Below are 21,735 nucleotides of genomic sequence, written 5' to 3' on the forward strand. Positions count from 1 at the left end.
AGAACATGTGGCACCTATAAAGGAGACTAGACTCATGCAATGACATGTTGAAGACTAGCTGAACAGTTTTATTTCTCTAGCTCACAGGACCTGTGGTGCACAGTACAATTTTTTTTTTTTTCATGTTTCGGGCCTGCAAAGTTGGCCATTGCGTTAATATGTGGTCACTTTACAATAAGCACGTTCAGTAGTTTCTTTTTCCTGTATATATAAAGCTGTATCATATGTTATTTCTTCAACTGCATGATAAAAACTGCAGCATAAACAAAATACCAAACCTGTGGTGCTCCTGCAGGCAACAGATAAGTTTTGTATAATGCTTGGCTGTGGGTAGCAAACTGTGCAACATTACAAAAAGCACTATGCAGTGCACGTACATATAAAGGAAACCCCCGCAGACTGTGCATTTACTTGCAGTGTGACCAGAGGTCGGCACGAAAAACTGTGACCCACTTGTGGTATTGCATAACATGTAGGACAGTGACAGCTTTGGGTTGACTGTTGTCTTGTCACAAAAATGATGCTCACATTCGTCAAGCGTCTGAATACAAGCTGCACAAGGTGTGCTGATGAAGCAGTGGGTGCCAGGAGTGGATGCAATGCTTGATTGTCAAGCAATTGCTGCATAGGTTTAAAACTAGAAATTGTTGAGTGTATTTTCGCCTCCTGTTGGGTGTAGAGCTTTTGTGCTGTCATCTTTCCTGCCACACATTCCAAGGAGAAGAACCCTCGTGAAAGAGAGTGACACTAGTAAGAAGAGGCTTCCCTCACACTGATCCCTTCTTGCCTGTTAAAAAGTCTGAAGTGTTGCATGTGCTTCACGGATGCCAGAAGTTTTGTAGACTTGCTATAACAGCTTGCTGCTGTAAAATGGCACTCCTGCACACACTGTGTATACATGGAATCATGTAGCAAACAAGAGATAACAGTGAAGCAAGGGGATCGTTGGTGCATTCCAAATAGTGAGAGACAAAACAAGTACCTCAGTGTTTAATATGAGGATGCTATTTACTGCCCCTTTGTGCTCAATCTTGTACTTCCTGACGTCATCTAGATTCACATTACCTGAACCAGTATTCACATCTATAACGACTATATCCAACTCCAGTAAAAATGCTATAGTAGCATTGAAGTCTTCATGTTGTTTGATCAATTTTCTGCAGTATGTTGTGCTTGGTTATGCCCATCGTGGGAGCTGATGTTCCAGAGAACGGCATAGTTGCAGGCTGGTCAAGATCAACAACAGCAACTCTCTAGCTAGGGCATTGATAGCTGCATTCTGCTGGCCTTGACCTACAGGCATCCATAATTATAATTGCAATGTGCCTTTCTTGTTGCTTTCAATCGTGTTGCATCTCTGTTCTAGCGAGGAAGTATTGCACTTGCCACTGAGCTGTGCTGGCCTTGCAGCAGTGGCCTCTATTTTGTTGGTCGCTGCATTCATTACTCTGCATAGCTTTTCGGAGCAAACACCACACATTTATCCAGTTTGCTTGATTGCATGCATAGGGACAGGCAGGAGCTCCTTGTGAAGATGAAGGGTTGTTTTCAGGAGAGGGTGCAGGCTCTCCTCGTGCATCGCCTCTTATATATATGCCTTCTACCTTGGTTGTTTTGTATATTTGCAAGTAATTAGAAAGAAAAAACACTGTGTTGAGAGGAGGTCTTACATCTTGGCTTCTTTAGGTCAAGGTAACCAGGAAAGCGCCTGAGGAAGCGGGCAGCACGGGAGAGGAGATCTTCATTAGGACCTTGCACAGGGGAGACTTCTTTGGAGAAAAGGCACTGCAAGGGTGAGTGTGCTCTCTCATCACAGACCTATCCGCCTCCTTGCATTGATTGCTACCATATTCTTTCTTGCTTTCTTTCTGTCTTGCACTTGTGTACATGTGTGCTTTTTGCTGTGGTATGATTCAGGAGAGAGGTGCAAAATATTTTAAGATGCTGGTTGTGCCATTGTGCATTTTCAGTTCCCTATGGGTATAGCACGATTTGTGCCTGTGTTTTGCTGTGCTGTGAACACCACATTTTCTTGATATTGACTTTGGTGCCCTCGCTACTCAGCATGTGAACTGTGCAACTTTTCTTTTTTTTTCTCCTCTTGGGGAGGGGGGTGTATTCTCATTCTCAATCTGGTAAGTCATTTCAGTGATTGGGCTTGTGTTGCAGGAACCGTTGACAGTGAAAATGTTTTTCATGTGTGTGTCAGCTGCAGCCCCTTCAAATATTTTTTAACCTAGCCATGTTGAAATTCTAAACTTTGAATTGTTTAATTAGTTTTGTAACAGAAGCTTTTTTTTTTTGTATGTGGGGGGCTTTTTTTTGTTGGTAAAAGTTAGTTGAAAAAATTTTCTGCACTGCTTTGCACTTGATATTAAAAATTGTATTTGTCCATTTTTTGTTCACTTTTTTTAAGAAAGAAGTTGTGAACAGCTGGCCTGGCTGTTTAACAAATGGGAGACTATTTGTGTCATTTAATTTTCATAGTTTGTCCCAAATAAATCTGTTCAGTGTACATGTAGAGCAATACTACAGTCGAACCTGGATATATCGAACCCGGATAATTCGAATTTTGGTTATATCGATCTCAGAGAATAGCCCCTTGAAAATTCCATGTATAGTATAGGAAAGCTGTGTCGTATATCGAACCCCAATTTCATTGATCGTTCAATATATCAAACTCCGCACCAGGAAGGTGCGCCTTCCCCAAAGATGATCGCGTCACCCTTGGCGTTTTGTGTGGTCGTGCTGAACGTGCGGAGTAGCGTAAGCTATGGCGGCTGTAGACGTTATAAGGAGCGGCGGATTTTTTTTTTTTTTTTTGCGATAGTCGACTATTCTTGTCGTCATGAAAAACGTGCGGCATAGCGTAAGCTATGGCGGCTGCGGACATTAAGGAGGGCAGACATTTTCTTTTTTTTTACGAGTCGTCCATCCTTGCATCTATGAAGCAATGAAAGCATGCGGGCAGCTGCTATCATGACACCAGCTTTTAGCATTGTTTGCTTCAAATGGCATTTGCAGCTACCACGCTTTCCAGTGACTTTGTGGCAGTGGACTCCGCCTGCCCCAGGTGCAGTGTGATAAATCGAACCAGGCTTGTGCAATCAAGCCATCACAGGCACTCTGCCAAGTTCGCTCCCGGCCACTGCAGGAGCTATTAAAACTATAGCGGAAAGATACAGGTTGTGACGTTATCGCTACGCAGCATCTTGGCGCTCTGCCAATAAATGAACTGCGGATGCAAGGCTCGGATCCAGGGATGCACCATTGACTAACGCTTTTTTCTTTTTTCAAATTCTTGACGGCAAAAGTGGAGGGTGGGTTCAATATGCGAGTGGGTTGATTACGCGACAAATACGGTATCATTTTTCATGATCACAAGTGGCATCAGAAGTTGATTTCTGTATATCGAATTATCGATATATTGAACTATTTCGCGATCCCTTTGAGTTCAATATATTCGGGTTCGACTGTATATGTATCGTGTGGCATTTGATAACTACTGCATATTAAAGGAACTCTGTGCTTTCACCTGGTCTTCTTTCTTTACGTTGTTATACCCTGCTGATATGCCATTTCGCTTCATTTCTCTTCCACAGTGAAGAATGTCGTACAGCGAACATAATAGCCGATGACCCTGAGGGTGTGACATGTCTAGTCATCGACAGAGAGTAAGCAAGCATTCTGTTCTTGTTGAATCTCAAAATGTCATTTTCTATTTTTTCCTTTATGTTTCCATCTTGCATTTGCACTTTAATTTGCATCATCTAGCATACATTATTACGAGCAGTGTTTGCAGTATACATTAGATGTCTTTATGTACTACCTCTCCCTGAGCAACATACTATATAGATATAGCTTGTGTATGCACATGTGTTTTGAATTGGAATGCCTATTATGCTCTTCCTATAGGCCCATATTGTATTAGTTTTTATGCTGTTTCTGCTGTCATAGTTTCAGCCAAAGTTGTCTTGAAGGTTGTCTTTTAGGTTGTGCTTGAATAAGTTTTTAACTTTTTTTTTTTTACTTTAATGGTCTGTAGTTGTTGATTGCCATCAGCCTGCTTGCGTGCTTTCACATTGGGTGTGTTGTCTGGAAAAACAAGTATTGAACATAATTTTCTCTCAAATTTTTGCAGCTCCTTCAACCAGCTCATGAGCAACATTGATGAAATTAGAGGAAAGCAATATGATGAGGATGTTGGTGCAAGGCAAAGGTGGGTTTCTCTGGTGCTACATGCTCGAGGCGGAGAACTGAAATTTGTGACAAATACTCTAATTAAGAGTGCTGCTTGCAGCACTGTTGTTCTGAGTGCAGTAAAACCTTGTTAATTAAACCTCCTTAATTAACCCCTTACATGTTTCGGGCGAGCTGAGCTCGTTTAAGCAAAGCCGTCCTCAAAGTGATTTGGACGAACCCAGCTCGTCCTCCTTGAACAGTTTCTCCTCTTGAGTTTCCATGGCAAGAAATGCTCATTCGCAGCTTATTTCTGCCACCAGATGGAAGCATCTGCTTGATAATTTTGTTTTTTCTATGCCAGATGAAAGCACTTTCTTGATGATTTTGTTTTCTTCTTCGCAATAAGTGCGCTCGGTTGTTAAGTGAAAACATGGCATCTGATGGCGGCGACGTATGCTTGACTGGTTCGTTGTTTCTTTGTCATCGTCTTCTTCTAGTGAAGGAGATTCAGATACTGATGTTTATTTTGTATTTATTAAATGTTTTTTATTGTTTATTACCGGCAAGCAGCTGGTTTTGTATGTAGCATAGTCAAGTAAACATCATTGTGCTAATCTGACTTAGTATGTGGCGCAGTTGTTCTGGCAACATCGAGTAGTTGATTTTTTACTACAATATCATTTGAAATCAGTAATAAAAAAAATAGGCACTTTTGGTCTGAAAAATTAAAAAAAATATGAAACACTTAAGGGGTTAAGAAATCCTGATAAATCATTCCACTTATACTTAAAAAAGGGAATTGCGCTAAAAAAGACACGGACGAGAAGAGGACATGGACGGGCGCAATCCATGTCCTCTTGCGCCCGTCCATTGCGCCCGTCCATGTCCTCTTCTCGTCCGTGTCTTTCATAGCGCAATTCCCTTTTTTAAGTATGTATGACCGACTAGCCCAACAACGTGCTCTCTTAAATTGCATTCCACTTATGTAAATTTGTTGTGATTAAGGCTCATTAATTAGGACCTAGCTCAATTTACAATAGTTAATTGAGACAAGGAGGCAACAACGAGTGAACAGAAGATGACAGTAATTCAGGCCGGGCATTTGTCAAGAAAAGCAATTGTTCTTTTTTGTGTCGAGCAATGACACGGCCCCTGATAGCTCCTTCTAGAACTGTTCTGCCTTATAAAAGAAATGCCGCTGCTGAGCATGGAAACTTCCTTAGAATAACATTCACTTCCATTAAGTCGGCAGTTAGCATACATTTTTGAAGCCCGTGCCAGAAATGCAGCTGCTACCTGTATTTTATAAAATTGCCATTCTTGTATGAGGCAAAACTGAATTTGAGGGGGCCCCCATCCTGGAGGCTTATTCTACCAGTATAATAGAGATTTTTTGTTTTATGTTATGCATATCATATGGCTTGCTTTCACCTGTTTTTATGCAGTATATCAGTATAGTATTGTTTTTTTTTTGTAGTGGAATCAGAGGAGCCCCTAGCACACGCATGTTTCTTTTTTTTACTTTAAGGCGCATTCCTGCCATTATAAATCTAGCGAGTTCAGCACTATTTTATGTATTGCTTTTCAGTGCACTCCCATTTGTTTTTTAATACTGTTGCTTTCTTATTGTTTCTTGTGCAAATTGGTTCAGTTTTCTTTCTTCTGAAAGTGGAGGCTGAGAAAAACAAAGTTTCTGAATTGTCCTAGGTGAATTGTCAGAAGCAACTAAAATGTGGCACAGCACAGGAATGGGCACATGTGGTACAGGACAGCACAGGAATGTCAGTAAAACCAGAGCTTTTGAATCATACCAGATGCGAAACTCCGCTTCAAAAAGTGACCGAATTTTGTGCGCATTTTTAGGGTGTCTATGAACTGTCACGCCATCTGGAAGCGCTAAATACAAGCTTTTTGCTATTGCTGCCATTGCCTTTTGGAAATCAAATTTTTCTCTCCTATTTTCCATCTTGATTAACTATATGGCTGTATCTTAAGTTTTGCCGCTGCAAGTCCAACTAACTTTAATTTCCATGATAGTTGTGCATTTATCAACAATCAGAAAGTTTTGAATTTGGACACAGTTTCTTTTATTGGCCGCGGGTGCCGCCGTCATTCCTAAACACCCGAACTTTGACCAATCAAAACTGCCGTTTTTTGATACATGGGCCCTATAGGAAGTTTCGCAACTGGTAGTATTCAGGAGCTCTGAGTAAAACATACTTACAGAATGAGTGAAAAGGATCCCAAAAAGTTTTACAAACCTTCTTATGATGCCTGAATGGTATGGTGCGGTGTGGTATGGTAATATGAGCCTTAACACCCCAATGTGACATGGGCTACGAGAGATGCCGCAGTACAGGACTGCGGACTAATTTCAACCACCTGAGGCTCCTTAATGTACGCTGACAATGCAAAGTACACAGGCACCTTCGAAACATGGCTGCCATGTCGGAATCCTTGGAGTCAACAACCACTGTAGCAGGTCATGACATCTGGATTCAGAAATTGGATAGACCACTGAAACTTAACTAAACTGGTCAGAAAGATCTTACCACAACTTGAGCATAATAAGTGGCCTGACTCATTATTTGAGAATGCCTTGGATGTCTTATATTGGACTGAGCTCAAAAAGTTACATTACAGGACTGCAATAACTATTTGCTTTAAGACATCAAAAATCCATCTTAACAATATTTTGTCAGGTCCGGACATGTGCTCATGCATATGTTATCATAGCACTTTTCATAATGAAAGCTAGTGCATGGCACATCCTAAAGGGGCATCATTTTTAGGATTGATTATTTTAGGGAACTGATGATAGCATGTCTATTCTGTAACAGAGGGAAGTGAGGAAGTGTATTGTTCAGTCGTAAACCAGGGCTTTGTCTTTCGTAAGCTGCTGACATGTAAAAATTGTACATGTCAATGAAAATGTTTACATTGATTATTTTGTACTTACTGTTTGTTTTCCTGCACCTCTTCATGTTGTTAAAAGCAGCTTAATTGTTCTAATTTACTGTTGTATTTGTTTTGATGCTTACTCCGGAAGGAACCACGGTAAGCATTGCATTCTGGGTCGAAGCTTTTTTTTTTTCTCGCCATTTTGAAATAATTTGTTGTTTTTTTGTGCTACTCATTGTTGCATCTAATAATATAGCTTTAATTCTTTTCCTGGCAGGATCAATGAAGAGTTTGCAAACTTGAAGCTGAGTGATCTCCGGGTGATAGCCACTCTAGGAGTTGGTGGATTTGGTAGAGTCGAACTGGTAAGGGTTCACTACTGAATTGAGCATCTCTGTATGCAAGATTATATCAAGGTGGGGCTATAGCAAGTGTAATGAATTTAGATTTATTACAGAAAGGTTTGGAGCAAGGAAAACCTTCATGAATAATTATGGCCACATGGTTCATTTTCATGGACTCACTGACTGTTAATATTCTACGTTTCTTGAAGAAATGCTTCCTGCAAATCAGTATCATTATCTCTGTGCATCCTACTGGTTTAATACTATACATACTTGCTAGGTGTGGACTGGTGTCAAGCACAGAAGAAAATCTGGCAGCTGTTGCCTTGGAGAGCACTGCAAAATTATGGATTTTATGATGTAATTTCTTGAATACAGAGGGCATCTAAGTGATAAAAGACGATATGTAGTCTGTAAATACCAGGGTTAGTATTTGCTACTTATGCTCTAGGGATTGGTGCACACAATCTGTGGTGATTATGCTTGTCTTAATAACACCTTGAATTTTCACTTCTCCTAGGTGCAAAGCATGCAAGACCCAATGCGCTCGTTTGCACTCAAAGTTATGAAAAAGGCACAGATTGTGGAGACAAGACAGCAGCAGCACATCATGTCTGAGAAGATGATACTCGAGGAGGCCAACTGTGACTTCATCATCAAGTGAGCAACAGCTTAGCAGAGCATCATTCATAGTCCTTGATGTTACTTTACTGTGACACTTCATTTCATATGTGAAACAGTACTACATACTCTGAAAATATGAAAATACTAAAAAATTGCGAGCATCAGCTTCGTGAAGTCCTTTTTAGGATTTATATTGCTGCAGTCACAAATGGATGCTTGGGCTGCAATTTTTGTGCTTCCTTCTGCTGTGATTTAAAACTAAATTTATTTTTTAACTTAAGAGAATTTGTTGTGACAAAAATATTTGAAGTTATTTGCAAGAATGCCCTGGGTACATGTGATCATACTTTTTACCTCTATGCATGTCTTGATTGAAGTGGCTTCTGGAGTATTGACTTCAGTATAGTTCACAACTGCTGACCAACTTTTCGGACTTGAAGGGCAAAGGAAAGGTAATGAAATAATTAAGTAGTCTGAAGTTAACATCTTATTAACTCTGGTTTAGGATGGTTTCATGAAGTGTTCCAATAATTTTCTCGGTTCTTGGCATCTAGAAAAAGCACTGACTGCAACCACGCATACATACATTTCCAGAAAGTTGTCATTTGGAATGGGCTGGTTGGCTTTTAGTATTGTTTGTACCTGCAGCAGCTTGACACAATTTTCTTTCAGCTATAGTAATGTGGATTGTGCTGTTTATCAGAGATATTGAAATAATTGAAAAGCACTTTCAGAGCAGTTCTTTTTTTTACTTTCCTGCGTATTACTAAAATTATTGCAGTGTACAGCTTACAAGCAAGCTCCTGGCAATGGCAGCCACACTTCGATGTAGGGGAAATTAAAAATATGCCTCTGTGCTGTGCAGTGTCAGTGTACACCATAAAACCCCAATGGACAAAATAATCCAGGGCCCTCTATGTGTGTCACTTTGGGATGTTGAACCCCACTTACCATATTGTAACCCACGCTAACCGTGTCAGTTCTGGAGGGGGAAGAAGACGAAGTTCGTGCGGAGTGCGCGTGGTTCTAGGCCGCCGCTGCTTTTGCCTGGTCAAGCGCCTGCTCTCTGCTTCCTGTGCCTCAGTGCCCCAACCCTGTCCTTTGACCCTGTCCTTCTGGACTGCCGTCCGGGTAGCGATAGAACCCGTGACAATATACAGTAAAGTCTGATTGTAATGGGCCTTCATGCCTCAAGTTCCTTAATATTATAAAGCCTCTTAATTTACCAAACCCATTTACGATGAGGCGCATGTATTTGAGAACTCCGTGTAACAAAGTGGCTGCAGTGGTTGGCCTTGATATAACAAACTCACTATGCTGACTATCTTTCAGCTAGTGCTGAGTAACTTGAAAGTTGGCCGAACCACACGAAAGGTTCATGGGCGTAAAATATGAATTGATGTGCCGTCGAGCACCCACATGGCAAGCACAGCAATCCTTGCTGCTTTGGCTGTTAGAATGTCACATCATGTGGCAGTACAGTGGGCCGTGCTCGAGAGCAGCGAAAAATAGGCCAGAGCAAGCAAATGAGGACATGGGACAAGCAGCACGCATATGCATTGCCGCCGCCGTGTAGTTGCTTATGTGATTCCGACACCAGCTGTACTCTTGTACGTTAGGAGCAGGGAGAGTGGAGAGCACTGGTGACGCAGGGCGAACGGTCTGCTTCCTGCATCAAAGGTGGCATGAGACCAAGACTGGGAACATGTAGGAAGAGGCAGGTGCCTCTTCGGCTGTTCTGGAGGCAGCAGCGTGACCACTCACTCTTTTCTCAGCCTCCCCAACTACCCTCACTCATAGCAGCATTGTGCGAACTGTAGTGGTTGCACTATCAGTGCGACCACGAACTGTTTCTGCACATTTAGGACCTCAGATAAAAGGATATTTTACTGTAAAGGTCTTCGAGGTGATTTCACCTGCATTTATTACTTATTATTTTGGTTTCCTTTCTGCATTACCCTTTTTTGCGGTGAGGAATTGCTGACTTTTTTCAATTTCAGTTTGTCCAGGTTTTTAGTGAGGGCAGATTTTATGCTCTATTCCTATATTTGGAAGCACTGGAGCTGAAGCTTGTGGTTGAAATGTTTTTGATATAGGATCGGTGGTCACTGCTGTGCTGCAGGTTGTACAAGACATTCAAGGACAGGAAGTACCTGTACATGCTGCTTGAGCCGTGCCTGGGAGGAGAGCTCTGGACTATACTTCGAGACCGGTAAGCCTTACTTGCATGCTCTGTGTGGTAGACTGTGCAGGCTTTCATGGCAGACTTGGGCTTTTGTTCTCATTTTGCTCGCTTATTTTTCACATCCTGTGGCAGTTCTGATATTTTCATCATTTTCCTTCATACGGTTTAAAAATTTCAGGGGTCACTTTGACTGTCTAAAGTGGGGAGAGGCAAAAGCCTTTCTCGCTGCAACTGCTATGAATTACCTCGAGATTGTTTGTGGTTGGTCCCACAGACTGGTGGCGGCACCCAGTAGCAGCCGTCACAATTGCTCAGTCGATGGAGTAATTGCGACGGCTACTACTGGGTGCCGCCGGTGTGACAGGGGGCGGAGCAAGACGTTTGATGGTTGTATCAGGCCACGGCCGGTCTCGAGGGAGAGCGCGCCCTCTTTCTTACGGCCTTCTCAATCGCTGGGAACGTTTCTCCTTGAATTACGCTCTCCGCCGCCGCAAGAGGCGCGACCTGCTCACTGTTCGCTCCGCTTCTGCTTCAGCGGCGGCGGGTGTCTTTTGCCTGGTTTCGCACTGTCGCTCACGGATTCCGTGGTGAGTGCAGCCTCAAAATGAGAGAACACAGAAGGTAGATGCTGCAGCGGCATGTGGTCAACATACTACACACGTGAACGGAGTCTTTATATAAAAAACACTGTCGCTCAGCAAACGTTTGATAAGCGTATGACATACATTGGGGCGTGGTAGCCACTTTTGTCCATTTTAGTATGAATTTTTCTCTAGCCGGTACAATAATAGGAATTAAAAAAAAAAACAATGAGCAGTGATCACATCGAAACTGCTTCAAGGCTAACATGACAGCATCTCGTCTCCAACAGCAAAGCCGTCTTTCAGCGCTACATGCGAAACCATCCATGTAGCACCAAAGATGAAAATAATTTCTTAAAAATGTAATGTAAATTGCAAAATGCTTGCATGATATAAGTTATTAGTATAACAGTCAAAGTAAATGTTGTAGGGTTGAGTTTTAAATGTTACTATAATTCATATATTAGCATACGTGTTGTATTATAAACATTATTTTGCAAATAAATATTGTTTTAATGAAATTTTTACATAATATTAAGCTTATAAAAAAATTAAAAATGGCTTGATATTCATGCCACTACTTGTACTGGAAGTGGTAAAAAGAGGCCAATAAATTACTCAGGTGATACTCGATGCAATGGCTTACAAATGAAATCACCTGCTGTATTGAAAGTATGCAAGAAACTTCTAAAGTGTTAAAGAAGGACACTCTCACTGAAGACACATTTCAAGCCTATAGCGACCCCATTGAGGCTCTCTTTGGGAAAGTAAGGCTAATGTGCGGAAGGGAACGACATGCTAGATGCGAGGGCCGTAACAACTAGCGGCACTTGACTTCATTGTCAAGACGGACGTTTCATCTGAGAACAAAATCAAGGCATCTTGCGTCGATGCCAAAAAAAAACATCATTTCTGCTGTGCCGCAATCAGTAACCGAGACACTGAAGGAAATGACATCTCCTGCCATCCAATTACCCACTGTCACATACATATTCCGGTTTACCTCTACGTTGTTAGATACACCGTTAAGTTAATCAACTTAGGGTGTGACGCGCTATTCTTCTTGAAACTAGCAAAAGAGGCAGTCCCATGTACATTCTTCTATGAGGACAATATTCTAGTGGACTGCATTATTCGAAACCAGAGCTTGTTGCCCTATTGGACAAGTTTTATTTTTTTTTTTTAAAAAAAGCTTCCGTGCACCCACTACACACAAATGTTCTTGAAGTACTTAAGATCCTGATTCAATCAGCCGTTGAGAATTCACCACAGAGTTGCCCGAAAGCAATTGAGAACAGCCATGTTATAATTAAGGTCAGCTTATTTGGTAAGTGACAGACACGAACGAGATGCCAACTCCTTATGTGCACAAGCCATGCACAAGCCCTGCGCGTGAGCGGCAGCAGCAGAGGCGCAGCAGTGGGGCGGTGGCGACCCTACTGAGGCACGGCGGGTGGTGGAAACAGACCCCATTGGTGAGGCCGTAAGAGAAGAGAAGCGCGCTTTCCCTCGAGACTGGCCGTGATCAGGCGCGCACCCTGGCGACGGCTGCTACTGGGTGCCGCCACCAGCCATGCAGTGAGCAGTTGTGATTAATTATCAATAATTAATTAACTAATCTTTGTTTTGTTGTGAAATTTAGTAGGTAGGATCATTATTACCACCACTACCACTCCTAATCATTAGTAGGGCCTGATTGGTGTTAGTTTGGCGTCGCGAAATGCCGACACTTCTGTTCACCAACACTTCCGTTCACAGACACTTGTGAACGGGACGAACAATGAGGCATTAGAGGCTTTCGCCTCAAAAGACGCTTGCCAGCAGGTGGCACCAGACAGGCGCAGTGGCATTTTATCTCAGATCTGCAACGATAATGTGTGGCAGAAAAAAAAGGGAAGGCAGTGTAAGTGGTAACTATAGTTTGCAGGGCAATTAAAAAGCTGTAAAATTTGCCATGATATATTTTGCGTTTAGACAAAAAGTAGATGGTCCAAAGATTGCACCAGTAGGTGATCAAGTGTGAGTCACTAATGCACATGACATTTAGTTGTTTTAAAACACACACCTTGCTATGCACAAAAACTTCAGGAGGCATTTTCAGGTGAGTTTCACTATTTAATGAGATATACCAGGTGTGCAGTGATGACAAACGTTTGTGGAATGCTGGCTCACGGAAAAGAATTTATTGCTGCATGGTCACACGAAACAAGTTAATATAATGTACTGAATGCTCATTCACAGAAAAAAAATTCAGCTGACTTACTAGTTAGGCAACACAGGAATGAGATTTTTTCCGCAAATCTGCATCACACAAACTTCTGTCCATGACTGAAGCAGGAACATTTGACTTGTGAAACAGGCGCAAAAGAATGAGCGCGGTAAATTTTTGGGAGGTAATTATATGCTGAGCTTTGTTCTGATGCCTATATAATTGCAGATTTACTTGGAGATCATTTAAATGGCAGAAATGTTTTCTATATCAGTTGTTGTGATGGCGTGGCCTGGAAGATACTGTCTGGTAATTACTTGGCTACTTCCTAAACACATACTGTTGGTTTATAAAACCAACAAGATGTGTTATAGAAGCAACCAAAGAAGTTACTAATGAAATTAGTGTTGCAAAGTTTAGATGTCTAAGAGTATAAAAGTCATCTTGAAGTTTAACATGGCATTAAAGGAACCCAGTTTGATTGTATGCCTCTGAAAGGGTACTTTTGTCTTGGCCTATAAGACCCTGAAAGAAAAAAGTTGTGTTTAAAAATAGGTGCTTAAGAAAATGCTAAGTGGTATGAAAAAGAGCTATAGAATACGTAGAAAATAAAGTAGGTAAGTATGAGAGAAAATACCACATATAAGTGCATTTGTGCAGCTCATTATTAGTGCTGTTAAGCGTAGTTTTTAGGTGGTCATGAAAGACTGCCTAATTTATTGTGTAGTGGTCATATTCACAAAGTTCAACAAATTCTGCACAGATGGAAGGTAATACTATAATGAATATGCTTAGTTATGCACTGTGGCTACCTGCAATATGTTGATGATGATGACTGATTTTTATGGTGCAAGGGATCTTAGGCCAAAGAGTGCCAAACACAAGGTGAAGTGTCAACTGAAGTCAATAAAATGTTACCTGCAATATGTTAATCTTTTGATGCATATATGGTGCTCCAATTTTTTGAACTAGGTCAAAGTAATGTGAAACACAGTGCATAGCTTATGCAGCTACAGGCATGGCATCACTGTTATTGCCGTAGAAGGTGTAACTAGAAGTCATCATTTCTAAGGTGGGCAGTGAACTTAAGCTATAAAGTGGCATCTGGCTAAGTATTGAAAATTTTATAGTGAAATATGGTCTAACATGAGCTCCGTTAAGCTTGTGTTGGAGAAAAATGTCATCAGTGTGATGAATTTGGAGCCTGTAATGCAGTCAAGATAAGCATTTGTGCTTGTTGATATATCAGTCAATAAGTCATTGAGATGCAACCCAACTTATATAATAAGGTCTGACTTTCAGATTTCTTAATTGGACAAGTTACAGTTCTGCATTTGATTGCTTTCTTAATTTAAGGAAATCCTCGGCTTTTTAGTGCAAACAGTGAGGGCTGAGAAAACTACTAAAAGTGTCGGATATCTGCATACCAATAATTGTCAGAAAGTCATGAGTATCATATTACTTGCATAATGAGCAAACTTTTTTCCGAAATATTGCTGAAAATTTGGGCACACATTATTATGTGGGGTAAAATATAGCAGAAATTTGAAGCAGTAAAAACGGGGCAAATAATATAGCTGGTGGAATGAATACTTCATCTGGTACAACTCATGGCTGTTTTTATTGGTCGCGTAAGGAGCTCGTCAGGCCATCTGGCATTGATGCCAGGTTGTTGCACCAAAGAAATAAATAAATAGGGAACTCCAGAGCCTGGAGCAGGATCAACGTCCCACATTTTTGCGTGTAAAACTGCCAGTCTCTTGTACAGCATATTCAGTTCTCTCATCTTCATCATCTTATACCCATGCCACACGGGAAAATTAATGTCATTTCCACCGAATGACATTCGTTCAGTTTAATGTCATTTTTTCAACGCGCTGCTACACGACCAAAGCTAATGTCATTTGCAAATGATGGCAATTGCGATAGATACACAAATGTTGGTGCGCCTTTGAGAGAATGATGAGCGCTGTGAACGAAAGCAGCCTTTAAAGTGATACTTATGCCTTGCATGACTCGTAACTAACCTGTTGATTACGACTACCCATTACGAAGTTAGCGACTGCGCCGGTTGCGTTTGTTTACGAAAGGGTAGGGAACGTGCGCGCGTCGGTGCCTGGGTGTGGAAAGCGAACAAATTGTTTCAACAACGTACATTTTGCACACTCCAAGTGCAACACGTAAAATAGGCAGTGGCTAGTGTATTGACCGACGACGCTTTTATTGAATTTTCGAGTATCGCCCGACGGCGTAGCTCACCACAGCCCCGTCGAGTCTCGTCATCACAAGATCGTTTGCTGGGCATAAATGCCCGTCAAAAAATGCCGGACCCCAGCCTCATCAAGAAAGCAGACAATAAAATAGCATCACTTGCTGCGACGGATCCCACGACCTTACCGAAACGGCGCTGCCCGCGAGAGCGGTGGACGACGGCGCTTTAGCCGTGCGCTACGCCCTGGTCGTCGCTAGGCCTAAACGGTTTCGCATCGAAGCCACAGCGGACGGCGCGTTGGGAATAGTCAGTTGCCTATTCATGGAGCTGCTTACTGTAATTTCAATGGTGTCATAAAATTTCTGACGGTAAACGGAAGGTGTAATTTCGGCGACGCATTAGCATTGGAGCTACGTACTACGTACAGCATGAGATCGGATGAGCTGCCTCACACCGGTGCTGCGGCTGCTACGGGGCTGCGAGTAGAAAATCGCTCTGGTTACTTATCACCGATCCTCAGTAAAGGTTATTTTGGAGGTTCCTTTATCCAACCGCGTATTATTTAAGGTCAGCAGATTTTGACGTTTTCTGACGGTGGCGAAAGAAAACCACTGTGCCTGCGCCCATGGACTGCGGCAGCCGCGGCCATTGCCGCTCGCGCATAGTACGGTGGCTGGTAGCGAGGGTTCAATTTTTTTTTTTTTTTTTGCGATGATATTTGGCATGTTTCACATAATTTATTGACGAGCTACAAAATTGTAAATGCACAGTAGTACTATAGGCACTGGGCAGAAACCCAGGGGGCAGCACTCGCGGCGAACGGGCAGCGCCGCGAGTGAGCGCCGGAACAGTTTGATAGGGAGACGCGCGGCCGCTTGGACAGGGCGCGCTTGAAAAAGGCGGCCTGCGCAGCGAAATGGTAGCAGTTTCAGCCAGCTCGAGCGACGTAGCGAAGCGCAAACAATGCGAGAGCCACACGACACAAGACGCAGAGACAGGGACGAGCCCTGGCCGCCCGCTGGCGTTTATTTCTAGGCTGGAAACACGTGAAACGGAAGATGACAGGAGAAGCGCGCGCAGTTGGAAAAGGCCGAGCAAAAAACGAAGGGGGTGGAAGGATGGGGGGCGTAAAAAACACTGTAAAAATCTAGAAATAGACAAAAAACATTTGTGGCGAACGCCCCTCTTCCCAAGTGTGGTACAGCTTCACAAAGGCCAGCTCAAACGCCCCAAGCTGGAGGACTGGGGAAAAAAAGAAAAAAAAAAAAAAGAAAGCTGCGAGGAATCGAGCGGCCGAGAAGGATGAAGCGAGTGTGGGAGAAGAATAGGAATGAATGAAGCTGTAGTCGAAGAAGAGAAAAAAGCCTTAAAAAGAGCGATAAGCCTGAAAACTCGAGAACGCGATTACCAAGGCCTGTAAATGCCGCTGGCACCTATATTATGCAGACGGATTTTGAAGAGCTTTAGCTGATTTCTGGGGAGGTGGTTGCCATGTTTCTTGACGGTAAAGGAAAGGATGGCACACGGTCGCTGATACAGCGACACAGCTATGAGAATAGAAACTCCCTCACAGCACTGCACAATTGCGACTTTTAGTTTCTAATACACATGCATGTCTTCCTCTTTGTCACATGTCAGAATTGTAGCATGCTTAATTTTCTTTTTCGTTGAAAGAACATCCTGCCTCATCCCGACTTCAATGATAGTTTTCTTTCGTTTTTTTTTTTAATGATCCTTAATGCCTCTTTAAGGTACTTTGTCCTCTGCCATAAAATTAAGTTTTGACAGGGGAAGGTAACTAGGTGGCAGCCAGCCGCTCGACAACTTGTTTGGAGCAGGATGGCATGTAATGAATGCAAGATCTGTTCAGAGCATCCACGAATAAGTAAACAAAAATAACATTTATTTTTTTCACTTATTTTTTACTATACTCTCGATTTAGCAGTATCGCATGAGAAACAGCTTATCATTCGAGGTTCAACAGCTCAGTAGACATCAAAATGTCCTTAACACAACTAAATGAATAAAGCGTATGGAATGGCAGACAGCAGCTTTATGAATCACATCTACAGAGGAAGGCGAAGAGGACAGCGAAGGATGGCGAGAAAAAAACAAAAACGTCAGGCTGGGGGACGGACAAAGGAAGCCACCCAAGAGAAGGAAAGTAGCAGCATAAGCGTGGAAGGAAAGGTTGTGGAATGGAAAAATAATTAAAGCAAGCAAGCAAGCGAAAAAAAGAAGTTGCCAAGCTAAATTCGGGAAACTAATGCGCAAGACATAGTAAATGCGCCATTAAAACGCTTCATTCCTGTTGATTACTCTCTGCATTGTACTGGTGCTTATGCAAGCTATCGTAGACAGGGAAATATTGACCACAGTACAGCATAAATAAAAATTATGCAATGAACAACGGCACCCACGAGCGCGGCCCACTGGGCGCGCACGGCGGTCCCAGTAGCGCTGATGCCTATGAGTTGCCTAATTTCTTCAAATATTCCTTTTTTGCGGGTTGAGAAAGGATGTTAATGCAGGTATAGTGTGTCCTCTTTCGGGAAAAATGCTTCGCGGTAAATCTGGACGCGGATACCCGGGCATGATTGCCAGCTCACTGCTCGTTGGAAGGCAGCAATCCAAACTTAGCGTCGCTTCGCTTCGTAAACCGTATTTGGTGACGCGAAAAAATATTTTTTCAGGAGAGTGAAAATGCGTGCAAAAGCAAAAGCCCAGGGGCTGCAACCTAGCAATTTATTTTGTGGCCATAGAATGCTGTGAATCGAAAGAACCAACGGCGAATGCGCCTCACGCACAGCAGATCCGCCACGTCTCCGCTGCATGGCCGGGCGCACGTCTCCCTACCAAACTGTTTATCCCGCCGCGGGGGGCGCGCGCATCGCACCATGAGTTACTCCTGCACGGTGCCTATAATGCCTGCGGCACGTTTACAGTTTATTTTGGCTATATATTCTCGCTGAGTCTCTGGTGTTGAGATAACACATGCCCTCGTTAGTCGCATTCGAATGAGTTCCTCAAACTCATTCGGTGCCTAATGTCGTTTTCATCGAATGTCATTACATTTCCCCGTGTGGCAGCAAACAAATGTCATTTTGAACAAATGTCATTCGATGGAAATGACATTAAATTTGCCGTGTGGCAGGGGTATTAAATCCATCATTTGGCTATGATCAGTGTGTAAGGAAGCCATGGTGCATCCCCCATGGCTTCCTTCAGTGGTTTGGGCCTAGACAGGTTCTATACTGGTTTGCAATAGCAAACCCCCCCACGGTGGTACGTGGGAGTTTGCTATTGCAAATCAGTATAGACACTGTCTAGGCATCGGGTGATTTTATTAATGCTTTCCCTAAATTGTGCTACGTTTATGTTTAGTTCCTTTGCACACTGCAGCATTTTGCAGCATAAGTAGCTATCTTAATAAATTTAGTGTATGGAAATTCGGAAAAACAGGTTCTCCAGGGCCAGGTTATCGGTCTTGACTGCTTACTGTGTTTGCCATTTTACCAATAAAATGTTTTCAGCACTAATGTGACAACCTATTTTCTCCAGTGGCAATTTTGATGACAACACTACAAGGTTCTACACGGCATGTGTTGTCGAGGCTTTTGACTATCTGCATGCCAGGAACATCATTTACCGTGATCTCAAGCCGGAGAACATGCTGCTTGATATCAGCGGATACATCAAACTGGTATGTGGGCGCTCTTCTACGTCAGACTCTTTTGCACTAAGTCTGGTCATTTTGTGCTATCTGTTATTGAAAGCTCTGGCCTGCGTATTGTCTGTCCTGGGAAAGCTTCATAGAAGACCTATATGAACATAAGGGTGTCCCTGGGTCAAACTAAATGGTATAATAGTCATACAGGGGATGTCCATGAGAATTTTTCTATTTTTAAGAAATGCCCTACTGCAGAACCCCAATATCTCTGGCATATGTATGAGGCATGATTATTTTCAGTGGGTAACAGGTGCCTCTTGGGTATTGTTTGATAATTCTAATTTGCCAGCAGTTGCATAGGTATATAGTTCGCTTGCTTTCCTTGTAGGTAGGCAGTTTTGCTTTTTTTTTCCCCAATTACAGTGACATAATTAAATTATTATTGCCCACTTGTGCTTTATAAAACTTGTTTTCTTTGACAGTAGTGATGAAGTCATTAGCATTGCCCACTTTTTTAAATGCATATCTTTTCAATACAGAAAGTGTTTCAGTAATATTAGTCTGTAACCTTTGCAATTGTAACATATATTTTGCAGTTTCTGCTACAATGTAACCTCTTGGCTAAGAATGTTGGCAACTGGATTGAACCTGACTCCTCGCTTAACACAGCTAGTATAATGTGGCACTGCAGGCTTTTTTTCTTTCTGGATGCCGTGTGTGCAGGTGGACTTCGGTTTTGCCAAGAAGTTGGTGAACGGTCGTAAAACATGGACTTTCTGTGGCACTCCTGAGTATGTAGCTCCCGAAGTGATCCTGAACCGAGGACATGACATCTCAGCTGACTACTGGTCTTTGGGTGTGCTCATGTTTGAACTTCTTACTGGCGCGTAAGTTCACTGTGCTTTTTGAGGGGGGGCATTCGTGCTTTGCGTGTGATGTGGGAAGCTGCAGCTGTAGTCAGTACTGTCAAAAGTCAGAAGAAAGTCTGAAGAGAAGTAGAACAGCATTTCTCTGAACTGAGCATTTCAATACCAGCAAAGGAATCGGCATACTTTTGTAAAATAGTGGGACAGAGCTCCAGAAATGTAGCAGATGAAGTTGCAGCCTGACTTGAAAAAGACAAGGAAGGAGCAAGTTTGAAAAACATAAACAGAACCAGTTCGTTTCTAGGTGGTTGCAGCTGTGTATATTGTCAATGCTTTCTTAACTATGGCTAGGAGCCTCATTAGCCCTCCCCTTATTATTTTCTCACAATGTGAAATGCTCTAAGGCAGGACAGGACAAGAAAAGGCACATAGCAATGCAGGGGTTATGAACTGTACTGCTTTCCCACTCTTCATATGGCATGAACAATCAGCTTACCCAACAAATCTCAATTCTTTTGTTATTGTTTCATATATACACGCAGAAGAAATCTGAAGAGACATTGCTGAGCAGCAGCATGCATATTTTCTTTGTCTAAGTGAAGATAGTGAAAGGAATTGTTCCAGTTTTTTAGGCTTTTGCTAAGTTTTCAAATTAGTAGCAGTGGTAGTAGTAAGTGGTTCTTTTATTGAAAAATAATAGCAAAAAGATTTTTGCCAGCCCAGGTATCTGCTATCGCAAGCGGCGGAAGCATCTAAACTGGGGCGGCGGAAATATGGGGATGGTGAGGGAAAGGTAGAAGACTATGTGAGTGGAGTAGGCAAATGGTCTAGACAATCCAATAAACACTGGGGACCTATAGTTCATCTGGGAACCATTGCAGTGCACAGCACAAACATTTTAACTGCTGTTGAAAAATATTGACATGCTGAATTGTCTAGGCAGGGAGCTTGCCACTTCTCTCGATCAGTATGAACATTCTCAATTATTTAAATGCAGTTAATTTTTGAGACAAAAATGCATATTAGAACTTGCATGCAAGATTTTTGTGAACAAAACTCTATGCTTATGATTTTTGTGGCATAAGTCTTGATCTGCTGGGTAATTTTTTTCTTGTTAAGTTTTTCTGTCATATATAAAATGTGCCTGGAAATCCTGTGATTGCTGGTCAGCTTCAAGATGTAAACATATTGCCAGTTACTAGGGCTTTTCTGCTTTTTCTGCTGGGTAGGTTTAAATATGCTTTGCTTCTGAATGCTAGGAAGCAATAAGAGCACGTCTGCATGCTTATCTGTTCGTGGTTGTCATGAAGGAGGAAAACTGCTGCCTACACTGTAGCTTCTGACTGCCTGAGCTATCAAGCAGTTAAGTGGAAAGGGCACGAAGCAAGGAAAAAATGAGTAGAGAGAGGAAGAGAAATTTATCTAGAGATATATGGAAGAATATGTAGGTGTAGAGGAAAGGTCAACTGGCCATTTTTTTCTGGGAGGTCATACCAGTGTAGCCACCTACAAGAAGCCAGGCTTAAAATGATTTGTTTGAAATGTTTAGTCCAAACACTGTGCGTCAACTTGCACACGAGGCTTCCCTTTTCCTTAGACATGGTCGAGTCGCAAACTGCCAGTATTATATTTAGGTTCAAGCGACATGCGCCTAATTATTAGTTTGTGGTGCCACGGCATAAACAGCTTGTGTCCTAGGCCATGTGACCGTGTGGCAATTGTTGCACTTGCAGATATTTGTTCTTGTGTTTCTTTATGACAGTTCAGGTCATTTTGTAACGGCTTGTTGCATAACATTCAGTTTTCAAGCTCAGGCCACTGTGTGTAGACTGCAAGAGACAGTAATAACCAATATAATTCAGCTTTGATTTTATTTTTATCTTCGCAGTAATACACAGACATTCGATTTTTGGTTGTTTTGTTGAGGTTTACAGTACCGGTGTGTCTCATATATGTGCTTA

At 42.3% G+C, this 21,735-nt stretch overlaps 1 protein-coding gene across 4 annotated transcripts in view; it reads left to right on the top strand.

The window, feature by feature from the left end:
* for (cGMP-dependent protein kinase for) overlaps nt 1-21,735 on the top strand; it is a 170,186-nt gene that overhangs the window by 138,565 nt on the left and 9,886 nt on the right. For all 4 annotated transcript variants that reach the window (XM_084589504.1, XM_084589502.1, XM_084589505.1 and 1 more), the window contains exons 7-14: nt 1,687-1,793; nt 3,603-3,674; nt 4,142-4,219; nt 7,361-7,448; nt 7,948-8,087; nt 10,174-10,263; nt 18,800-18,941; nt 19,632-19,795. In XM_084589504.1, the coding sequence (XP_084445630.1) occupies nt 1,687-1,793; nt 3,603-3,674; nt 4,142-4,219; nt 7,361-7,448; nt 7,948-8,087; nt 10,174-10,263; nt 18,800-18,941; nt 19,632-19,795 (881 nt within the window). The remainder of the gene's footprint in view (nt 1-1,686; nt 1,794-3,602; nt 3,675-4,141; nt 4,220-7,360; nt 7,449-7,947; nt 8,088-10,173; nt 10,264-18,799; nt 18,942-19,631; nt 19,796-21,735) is intronic.

The sequence above is a fragment of the Amblyomma maculatum genome, chromosome 1 (genome assembly GCF_055883805.1).
Source record: "Amblyomma maculatum isolate TAMU_Amacu chromosome 1, ASM5588380v1, whole genome shotgun sequence".
In the NCBI taxonomy this organism is placed as follows: domain Eukaryota; kingdom Metazoa; phylum Arthropoda; class Arachnida; order Ixodida; family Ixodidae; genus Amblyomma; species Amblyomma maculatum.